Source organism: Thermobia domestica, chromosome 18 (assembly GCF_964235325.1).
Source record: "Thermobia domestica chromosome 18, izTheDome1.hap1.1, whole genome shotgun sequence".
NCBI lineage: Eukaryota > Metazoa > Arthropoda > Insecta > Zygentoma > Lepismatidae > Thermobia > Thermobia domestica.
In genome coordinates, this window is record NC_137471.1 from 127,631,908 (window position 1) to 127,644,080 (window position 12,173).

At 37.3% G+C, this 12,173-nt stretch overlaps 1 protein-coding gene across 1 annotated transcript in view; it reads right to left on the reverse strand.

Moving 5' to 3' along the window:
• LOC145675236 (putative tubulin polyglutamylase TTLL9) overlaps positions 1–12,173 on the reverse strand; it is a 104,221-nt gene that overhangs the window by 39,414 nt on the left and 52,634 nt on the right. Inside the window, exons 7-9 of the mRNA XM_081745619.1 lie at positions 11,600–11,792; positions 8,233–8,373; positions 5,402–5,598 (exon numbers count right to left, since the gene is read on the reverse strand). Of these exons, the coding sequence (XP_081601745.1) occupies positions 5,402–5,598; positions 8,233–8,373; positions 11,600–11,792 (531 nt within the window). The remainder of the gene's footprint in view (positions 1–5,401; positions 5,599–8,232; positions 8,374–11,599; positions 11,793–12,173) is intronic.

Below are 12,173 nucleotides of genomic sequence, written 5' to 3' on the forward strand. Positions count from 1 at the left end.
CTTTGTGTCACCATCATCTGTCCTACTGCAGACATGAATCTACTCTTTTGTTACACAACACAAGACAAATATGAATCGCATAATTGAAGTTTATCGATTCTTTTCAGAATCAAACCTATACAAGATTATATATACTTCTTCAGGTGAGGTGTAAACCGCTACTTGGATTTTTATCTAACAAGGAAGGGTCACGCAGTGGCTCCGCTGAGATCCGAACGAGACAATTGTGTTTGCATTTGAAATGCTATAACTAGATGAATCCCAAAGTTATACGTGCCATCGGGAGGAATATCGTGAGTTACAACATATTTTGTAATGTAAGAACTACAAAAAAATTACATGGCAGAATAGTTTGAACCGAGTCATTTGTTCGGAAACGGTTGGGTAAGTGGAAAACTCGGCCAACACGTATCCCATCATTTTCAACGACAACCTTCTTGGGATAAAAATCTTTGTCCCAGGGTCCCCCGCAGGGTCCCAGACGGGGTCCAACTCAAAATTTTCAAATGGCAAGAGGGGTTAAGTGGCACATCATTTGAAAGCCGTTGTAAAATGAAAGAAAATGCAGCAGGTCTCGACTCTCTACAACAACCCTGTGCAAAATGGCGACGGGTCAAAGTGTAAACAAAAACAATTGAAAAGTCCATGGTTGCCCCTATAAATCGGAAATGGTGAGACAAATGTGAAAACAAAAAAGGATGTGTGGTATTATTTTCAAAGTATAACGCTTTAAGTGAAAACGTCTTGTCCCAGGGTCCCCACATGGTCCCAGGTGGGGTCCAACTAAAAAATTTCAAATGGCAAGAGAGGTAGGACATCGTTTGAAAGCTCTTGTTAAGTGAAAGAAGATGGAGCACGTCTCGACTTTCTACGACAACCCTGTCCAAAATTGCGGTGGGTCAAAATGTAAACAAATTGGGAAACAATCCAAGATGGCCGCTTAAAACCTATATCGAAAGGATAAGCATGCCAAACTGCTGAAGCTAGGAAAACAAATTTGGCATTAATGTTGATTAGTAAGTGACTAAAATATGCAAAATGTTCAAAAACGCGACATCTTGAATTCAAAATGCCGCACTATGTATCGAACGCATATCCAGCTCACACCACTGGTGTTGGAGAAGTGAACGTTTATGGTTAGTAGTCGACAAAATATCAGAGTATAATCTGTAATCCAATATGGCTGCCAGCGTGAAAAATGAGTTTGTACATAAACATGTTATTTCTTGGAATACTGTACCAAGCCAACAAAGTTTACGCAGTTCGATGTACTGAAATGACTTACATATGTTTGGTACTACTTGCCAATCTTGCAAATGATTTTTTTTTTTATTTGGTATTGTTTGAAGTATTGAGATCAAACCAACGAATGACATACAAATGTAACCATCACGAAAACGTTACAATAGAGCCCCCAACTTACTGGTGCAGCAAGTTCTTTCTGTATGAACTACGTATGACAAAATTAGAAAAAGACCCCAAGGTATTCAACTTTTTTTTTCACTATGAGTAGGAAGTCATAGTTGTATGTTCATCGCATATTCGTTATATTCAAGTAAATAATCTCGAGAGAACCGTGAAGAACGTGCATTAAGAAGAAACCATATATGTGTTGTTACCGAATGAAATAATAGTTGAAGTGAATCGAAATTCAATTGTTCTTTAGTCTTCCTAGTATTTCTAAATACATAATAGAGAAAAATAGAGATTTAGATTTGTACTGTTATGAATGACAGGTTTTAAGCACCTTGGATTCAAGGTGGCCATATTTTTCAATTAAGCTTTTATTTACATTTTGACCCGCCACAATTTTGGATAGGGTTGTCGTAGAAAGTCAAGACTTGCTCCATCAACTTTCATTTAACAAGGTCTTGCAAACGATGAGCTTCTTAACCTCTCTTGCCATTTGAAACTTTTTAGTTGGACCCCACCTGGGACCCTGTGGGTACCCTGGGACAAGACGTTTTCACTTAAATTGTTGTACTTTGAACATAATGCCAGACTCCCTTCCTATTTTCAAGTCCCACCATTTCCGATTTATGGGGGTGACAATGGACTTTTCAATTAAGTTTTTGTTTACATTTTGACCCTCCGTCATTTTGCACAGGGTTGTTGTAGAGAGTCGAGACCTGCTGTATTTTCTTTCATTTTACAACAGCTTTCAAATGATGTGCCACTTAACCCCTCTTGCCATTTGAAAATTTTGAGTTGGACCCCGTCTGGGACCCTGCGGGGGACCCTCGGACAAAGTTTTTTACCCCAAAAAGGTTGTCGTTGAAAATGATGGGATACGTGTTGGCCGAGTTTTCCACTTACCCAACCGTTTCCGAACAAATGACTCGGTTCAAACTATTCTGCCATGTAATTTTTTTGTAGTTCTTACATTACAAAATATGTTGTAACTCACGATATTCCTCCCGGTGGCACGTATAACTTTGGGATTCATCTAGTTATAGCATTTCAAATGCAAACACAATTGTCTCGTTTGGATCTCAGCGGAGCCACTGCGTGACCCTTCCTTGTAAGGCAATTCTATCCACCGTGAATAAAACCGTCAACCATGAATACAGAACTATATATAATAATGTAATACTTGTTTTTCAACTGTCTATGGAAGTCTTACAGATGAATTTCATATTAAAATAAACTATATAGTACTAAGTAAATTTCGATTTCGAGAAAGATATATATAACTATGATTCTACACTAAGTACATAGTATCCTGGAAGTACTCGTACTCCGAGGTTTGAAAATCAAGAGAACATTGTTAGTGTAATTTTAGTTTTCGTATTGGTTACACTGCTTTTATTATCAGAAACAGTACTGTCTGGTATTTTTTTGCGTTCTGCGTCATGTGGATCTTTTCAGTTGGAAAGCCATGGTCGATTTTAATAGTTGCACCTGTTAGTGGAGTGTGTGCGGATGCACGAACAACCACACAGGACAAGCACTGACTCCGGTATATAATTACTGCGCTTTGGGAAGATTCTCTTAGTAAAGCAATCCTGTTTGATCGGGAGAAAGTGTGGAGGAAGCAGCGTTGCAAACAAATAGGGTAATTATCAAATCAGAGGATAATTTTCACTCCCATTCGATGTACTATAACTGGCGTAAGTAGTAGGAAATATACGATAAATTAATAAATCATGGTAATATGCAAATTAATCCTGTAGATACTTAAAATCGAAAGAAATGTTATTCATTGTGTGAAGAAAAGGATTTGAATTTTGTAGCCTATGTAACAAATGTATTTCTCCTCCTCCTCCGAAAATATAGTTAATAACCTCACAAAAACGTTACTAACGCAATTAAGACAAAAGTAATTAAACAGCAATTTGATTTTTTTTTACTTTACGTTTTAATTATAAGGTGTTTCAAAATCATATAGGCAATTTAATATAGTGCTTTTGATGTTTTTACTTGATATCAACATACTTCCTACACATATAGGTTATTACCTAACAGCTTTGATGGTTAATGTTTTGAGTTTAACGTCCCTTCTCAACGGCGAGGCTATATGAGACATGATCTATCTACTGTTTAAAGTGGGAGCTAAACTATTTTAGGGTTTGTATCTCAAGCAAGTACTTACACCGGAAATCAAATGTAGATCCACCCCGTTAGCAACTTGATCAAGAAATACTAACACATGAGCTTTCACAATTGGAAGGGATTATTATTATTATTTTAAAAATATAGTAATAATTAAAATTGCCATTAGAAACCTGCAAAACTGTAATTTTATGAGAAAAACGTTAATTTCGAAGTGCTACGTACAATAATCTCTGCTGAAGGTTAAGAAGGCTGGAGGGAAGCCTTTTGAATGATAACTTCTCAGATGTTCCGCAACATGTCAAGGAGGACATGGAGACTCATACAGGGAGTAGACAAAAAATCTAAAAACACTTCATGCAGAACCCGTAAGTTTGGCTCACCACTGTACAACACGTGTTGAGGTTGCTGATCGTTTTTTGTTCTCAATGTTTCACGTGGACCTTCCTCTTCCGTCAGCAGTAACCAGTTTACCTCTGACTGTCGTGGTGTGAAAGTGATGCGGTAAAATGTGCGACCTGACAGATTTCCAAACAGGCATGATCGTTGGTGCCCGTCTGGTTGGAGCTTCAGTGACAACAGTGGCAAACATTGTGGGGGTATCGAAAGGCACTGTGTTGAATGTCACGAGGGAATGCACAATTCATGGGCAAACGACGTCTGCAAAGCACAACAGTGGTCGAAAGACAATCCTGTCAAATAGAGACCGGAGGGCATTAAAACGGATTCTAGCAGATAAAAAGAAGACCACTGCAATAAAAATTAAGTCTGAACTCAATTTCAGCCTACAAAACTCTGTTTCATCGAGTACAGTGGGACGGGAACTTCATAAAATGAAAACTCATAGCAGGACCGCTATCGGCAAACCCCTGGTCACAGCATTAAATGCGAGGAGCCGTTTCCAGTGGTGCAAGGACTACAAGGCGTGGATTCATGAGCAATGGAAACACGTAATGTGGTCCGATGAACCGACCTTAACCAACCGGTCATAGAACACCGTCGCAAGCCTATGATACAGACTGTGTGGTCCTAACTGTAAAGCATGGGGGTGGTTTTGTTACAGTATGGGCAGTGATATCGTGGTTTTCTGTAGGTCCCATCATAGCCCTGCATGGAATGATGAATGTTAAGGCGTATGAGGCCATTTTGGGGGACCAGGTTGTACCCATGGTCCAAATATTGTTCCCTGATGGTGATGGCATCTACCAAAATGATTTGGCACCCTGTCACGCTGCAAAAACGGTGAAATCATGGTTTGAGGAGCATGACCAGGAGCTATCACACCTCCCCCTGGGTCCCACAACCACTAGATCTGAACATCATTGAGCCATTGTGGTCTCAGTTACAAAGGCGTGTTCGGTCTCATTACCCTCCACCAGCATCCCTTAAGGAACTGGAGCATGTTTTGGAGGAAGAATGGTATCAAATTCCTCACACCACGATTCAGGAGCTGTATGTGTCCATTCCACGTCGGATTTAAGCTGTTTTGGACGCAAAGGGAAGCCCCACACCATACTAGGTATGATTTTCAAACTTTTGCAAATGTTTTAGATTTGTTGATCCAACCCCTGTATATCTGTGTATACAGCACGATGGAAGGCATGCAGATCCACTGGATATATATTTCGTATATCTATGTACACTAAACTTCTAACTGAAAAACTAAAATCCAACTACAATTCTCCTCTGTGATGCTCAATTCTAGGAGCACGGCATTTCTTGAACACTTATTTATTCCGCATGAGTTTTATGATTAATTTATCTTTTGATATTCTCTTTGAGATGCTGCTAAAATTTCCTTTCAGAGCCTCATTCAAAAATGGGCCTTAAAACTCACATAGATACTTACGGTTGAAGGGTACTGTCAAGCAGAATGTCATAACCATAAAGCTCAAAGCAATGCCTGTCTTGGATAATAACACCTTGGACACTTCTCAGACTAAGAACAACAATTTGAGCAATTCGATCCATTAAGTACTCGATTATCTTTACTCCATGCATCGCTGTGAGGTACTGGCGCAGACAAAAAAGACTCCACTTCAGTACCTGCAAAATAATTATTAAAGTTTACATGTTCGTAATTGTGTAGATTAATATAAAATATTAGGTAAGGACATTGAAAACGCATATACATTTAAACAATTAGCAAATTCGCGAATAACACCTACCTAAGAATAAATTTTATTCTCCATTTTAGTTGCACTTTTACCAAACTTTATATGTTGTTCCAATGCATACTGAACTTGTCAACAAGTAAAGGTATTTATCATCAGTGGGTATATGTAGTAAAGTATATGGGTCATTGTTAGGGGCATATGTGTCATTGTTAGGAGTGTGTGTGTCACCTTTAGACAAAACAATGAACAATAAATACAATCTGCCAGTCAACACGATTTTTTATACACAATAGAGGATAACCAAAAAAGTTCTTGTTGCTTTTGACGTCCTATTAGTCATGCGTCCCCAGAGACGAATGGGAATGACGGACGTGTCTGCCAAGTGATTGGAAGTTAGTTTGACCATCGATCTTCAGTAATACAGGTACTCTGCACAGATACAGCAGTCGTAACTCGTCCAGTGTCGAAGAAATGGAAGTATCTAAACAGCTTGTTCATGTGTGTTTGTTGTATGACTAATAAGTGGGCCTGTCAGGTGCTTCATATGCCAGGCATTTGGGGAGGATACCGTAAACGAACGCACCGCTAAGTATTGGTTCTAGAAATTCCGTCAAGTATATGTGAGCATTTTCGGATCAACCTCGCAGTACTCAACGACATAAGTTACATGGCGAGGCCCTGAAAGCAGCTATCGAGGAAGACGATGGTCTAACGTGCGATTAACTTGCAAAGAACTTACGCATTACCGCTTAAATAGCCAGATTGCACTTGCATGGGATAGGGAATTTATAGAAGTTAAGCAAGCGGGTACCCTACACGTTCTCAACAGTTAACAAGAAACAAGAGTGACACCTTATTTGTCCTTGCTCACTCGACACCTCACCACACTCATCTTTGATTGTTTGCTCACTGGTGACAAAAAGTGCGTCCTCTGACACTCCCAAGCGTACCAGCTATTGGTTGTATCCACGTAACCCTGTTCTTCACACCTCAAGACTACCTCTGCACCTACGAAAGGTTATTCTCTCTGTATGATGGAGGTATTGGCAAATGGTTCATTACGAGCTCTTTCCACCTGGTCACACCACCACTGATTACTTCTACTCTCTACAGTTGCAAAGAGTGCATTGTGCATTGTGGCAGAAGCAGGCGACATTTATGAATTGCAAGGGTACTAGTTCTGCACGACAATGCCAAGTCATATGTGACAAAGAGAACCCGGGAGACCCTTCAGCAACTTGGCTGGGAGACATTGTGTCATGCATCATAATTACCGGACCTTGCGCAAAACATTGAAACCTGTTTCATTCCGTCCACAACTATCTCCGTGGGAGACCTTTCGCAAATTAGGGAGATCTGCGGAACGCACTCACAGACTTCTTTGCATCCACGACCGCCGAGCTTTATCACCAGGGTATTGTACAATTGCAGGAACGTTGGCAAAAGGTGTTGGATGCTGGTGGAAATTACTTCGAAACCTAAAGGTAGGTACCGTCCTGTGTATTGTTCTTTGTTTATCATTAGTCTAGAACGGCAAGAACATTTTTGGTTAATTTGTACATAAATAAACAATCTGTTCTAACACCAAACAATTATGAACTATTATTCCCAACTAACAACATAAAACTCAACAAAAGGCCAACAAATGAGAATTACCTACAGAATTCGATTTTGTTAAGTCTTATGTGATCTATCGATTGATATACAAGAGCTGGTAATTTAACATCCACAGTGTTTTTATTTCTCAAAAGTGTAAATTGTAGCTCGGAATCCTCGTCACAAATACATGGGGTAAATATTTCATTACGATCTCAAAGATTTATAGCTCTCCTAAACTTCAGAATTTAGTGATACGTAATTATGTGTGGTGTTGGTGTTTAGTGTGATGGTATCCCTGTCGTATTTTAAAATGTGTGGTCGTCAAAGAACATAAATAAATTATATGTGTTTTGACGTTCCCTATGTGTTAAACGTTGAATTGATAAGAAATGTCCTCAACCTTCGACATTCCTAAGGTGAGGATGGTATATAGAAAATCTTGAATAAAAATGGACGGCTCGGGTCAAGATAATATTAAATCACACTTTTTAATTTTTAAGTGAGTGAACTGAAAAAAAAAACTCCAAGATTCTCATGCAATGCAAACCATACAAACAAGCTTTCCCTGAAATGTCCAGCACATTTCCGAAATTAAACTACCTGCAAACTGTTCTGTACTCCAATCCAAACCCATTTTCCCTAATAACTCAATTTCATCGGAAATATCGATTACCAATGTCTTCTCCCGTGCCACTCAAATATTCCTGTTGATATTTTGAACCATACCGCCATATTTTCTAAGTACATTTCCCACTAGAAGGTATATAATATTATAAAGTGTTGTCTAAATGTATTGAAAAATATTACTTCATATCGCATATTACTGTTTGTTTACGTTTTTACATAAGATTGACAAATGTTTCTGATATGCCAAAAAATCTATTAAACATAAGTTTAGATATCGATAGCAAATTAACACTTGTTAAGAACAATATATCATATTCAGAAAAGTATAATTATATACCTGATCATCTTCTTGACAAGCTCGTTGGACGGCTACGTTCGTTAGATGAATTCTCGTGTCTTCTATTGCATCTAAAGAGAATTGAGAGCCAGAGAGACGAGCAAACCCATCACGAGCTAACCACACTTTCAGCGGCATAAACTGAAAATCAATAAAATAAGAGTAGAATAGGCAGTGAAGTACGTATGACCAAAATTTCGGAAATTTATTATTTCAATGTACTTACATTAAATCGTGGTAAATAAAAGGATCAAAGACAGAAAAGATTACATCCATAGGCAATCAGAATTGAGGATGCTGTGTTGTTATTGTTATCTGATATTTCTATTACCTATGAAACAGAAGTGACCGTTTTTTTATTTAGTTTCTATACTGAATATTAAGCTAATTTCACAGTTTCTTTCCCTCCGTTACTTGAAAAAAATCCTCGAAAGTATGATTACCAGGATAAACACAATCAAGCTTAGTTTTGGTTTATTTGCTTACATTTGTATTATTTTGTAATATTTCTTGGAAACATTTTCATACAAGACATATCTTGTTTTTGATTTGAGTTCAGTTGATTTTGAGTTTAACGTCTCGTTCAGCAGCGACGTTATATGAGACGTGGATCTAATGATTAACTTGGAATCCGAACCACATGAGCTATCCACGGCAATCGAACCCTGGTCTCCCACGTAAAAGACGCGTACGCTAACCACTTAGCCACGAATGAGCTCCTAAACAATTTGGAGAATTACATAATCACTCCTTTTTTGAAAAAATAACATTGTTATCATTATTTTTCTCGACTTTGATTTCCATTATCATGCTTGTTTGTGATATACAAAAATTCTTTATTTTGCTATTTCATGTCCACGTAAAATAATAAAACAAATAATATTAATAATAATAACAATAATTTCCTTCGTTACCGAAAATGGTATACAAAACTTATAAATTCCTACGTAAATTTAAATTTGTTCAGCAGTTTGCTACGCAAAGCATAACAAGTAAGAAAGAAAACTGACACATACATATATAGGGTGATTTTTTAAAACTCATGGATTTCACTAGACTCTAGAATTTCTAACTGAAGTCCAATATTCATGCGATTTGTGGCAAATGATCAAGGAAGGACGGAAGATTTATGGAACCATGTGTATTGGTTTAAATTCATCCGGGGTAATATCGACCACGCAAATATTCCCCAGTGTACTTTATGATTGGAAATAGATTTTGGATTTTTGAAGCAAAATTTCAGAATACAAATTAAGTGTTTGTGAGAATACAAATTAAGTGTTAGTGGTTACAGCCATAAATCACATGTTGAATAGCTAAAGCAGGTTTCTTGCAACAAACGACGGAGAAATTTCTTGGGCGACCAAAGGAGTCGATAACTGACATCTTCCACAACACCCGCCTGAGTGGTCAGATGCTTCCCTGTCTCACTCAGAAGCGATCCTATTTCTTCTAATTTAATCACTAGCGACCATATTATGTTCCTGTCTGCGGCTGAACGTGAGGTAAATTTGTTTCTAAATGCGTTTTGCCTAGCAACAACAGATTCAATTTTCCAAAAACTTTTAACGATGAACTCATGTTGCACTATTCTCACTGTGTCCTGATGATACACAGTAACACAGAACTGTACAGCACAATTCCCAATGCAACGACCCAGTTTCCTGTTCCTCATTGACCTTGGCTAGGTTGTCATCTAACGAAGAAAACTCAAATCTAGACAGCACACAGCACTCATCCCAACTGTAAAGTACACTGGCGAAAATTTGCTGTTTTTCTTGAGGCGTGGCCGATATTACGCCGAATAAATTTAAACCAATAAACATAGTTCCATAAATCTCCAATCGTTCCTTGATCATATGCCACAAACAGCACAAAAATTGGATTTAAGTTGAGAAATTCTACACTCAAATGAAATCCGTAAGTTTAAAAACAATCACTATATATATAAAAGCGTCTTATTCAACAGGTATCGCATTGCAGCTAGCTACACAAAATTCTAGAAATGCGATAAAATCAAAAAATTCTATCACAAAATGATGTGCACCTATGATATCATTAAAGTACGTCGATGTATGCTATTTCGACAACAAACAGAAAACAGTATAGGCCCTATCATTGTATTTCCTTTATGAGAGAATGGTACTCTTTCATTCTTACATTGAGATAAAGCTCATGATTAATTACCTCGGAAAACGAATCTTTATCTTTAAAAGCCTGTTACGCCTCGAGAATACAATCTACAATTGACTACAAACCAAATTATTGGAAACTGATCGTGGAATTCCCGACAGAGACCATATTCGACATAAAGTCTCTTCGACACTTTATTTGATCTGTGAAAGAAGTGACGCAATGGATTCTCAAAATCGAAAATTCGAGTTTACATTCCGGAAACTAAATTACGAGTTAAAACCTTAGAAATACTCTTTTCTGCTCCCAATTTTTTCATAGTATTGGCCTGAAAATGTATATTCGTTTTGTAACGCCTTCCTATTTTACATTGAAACGACGATAGAAAAATAGTGTTCGGTTTAAAACGTTAAGAAATGGATAAACGAATTGGATACTAGTAGCAGTTGGCTGCAATTAAAAAAGAACATTTGTGTGAAATTAAGATGCTTTATTTTCATCGTTAACAAGAATCTTCACTTCATGAACAGAATGATTCCAATTTTCCTGTTTTCTTATGACATTGCGGATTTGAAACTTAATAAAGATTTTTTTTAAAAGACAAACTTATCGCAAAGTAAGTACACATTCAAAAACAGCCACCACCTTAAATAATATGTTGAATAATGATAATAATAATAATTACTTTGCTCCCGAGAATGTGATACAAAACTTACAAATTGCAATGCAAACATAAATTTGTTTCGCGGTTTCCTACGATAAGAAAGCAAAATCTAGAAAAACCCTAAATCTAACATATATCCAGGGTGGAAGGTAATAACATTGAAAACCTTTAGGAGGTGATTCCTTATATGAAATGAAAAAAAGAATTCTAATAAATGTGGGTCAAAAAAGTTCAAAGCTATGAATCACCTAAATTCGAAAAATTACGTTTCAAAATACTCTGGCTTAGAAACTATAGGACCTATCCCAAGCGGTTGAAGGAATTACACAGGAACTAGTATGCGCTCTATAGAAATGTCGATGTTTTATATCCTCCATTATCGGCGAAACGAACTCTAAAAAGAAGTTATGGCATATGGATACTCCTCTAAGTAATAATGTTACGGTCGTTTCGCTGGTACCGGTGAATTCTCAAACATGAATATTTAGACAAAACTCATACTTAAACCGCTTGGGATAGGCTCTATAGTTTCTAAGTTCAACGCTGGAGACATAATTGAAGTCTACTTACTGATGTTACAAGAACATAAAGCCGAATATCGAATTTCCTTCCACCAACGAGATAAGGATTTTCTATGTACTTCTGTACGATGTAAACGTCTTGGTTCGCCACATCTCCATCCCCACTGATTCTGTTGGCACTGTTAGTTGACTGGGTATCCTTTCCTAATTCACGGTTTTTCCACTCTGCAAGCTCTTTCAACCTGCAGAAAGTCATTGATATTTTTAAACATTTCTCGTTAGCACAAATCATTCTTTACGAAAAGCAAACAAAATCTTGTTTGTTAGGTAATAAGCATTCTTTCCTTTCGTGAAGGAGTTAGTGTTAGATTTCCTATGTATGTAGTTCTTCCGCTTATGTCATAAATCCACTGTTATATAGTCTTGCTACTGAAAAAGTGTGTCAAACTCCTGAGAAATTTAAAAACTCAAGTGATTAGAAGTGATTAACATGCAGTAAACTATCAACTTACGATAGAAGCAACTTACGACAAATTGTAAAAAATAGCTGGACTAGGTGGTTGCTACTATCACAAACTTATGATAATAAGAAAGACAATAACAGTAATAACATAATAATAATA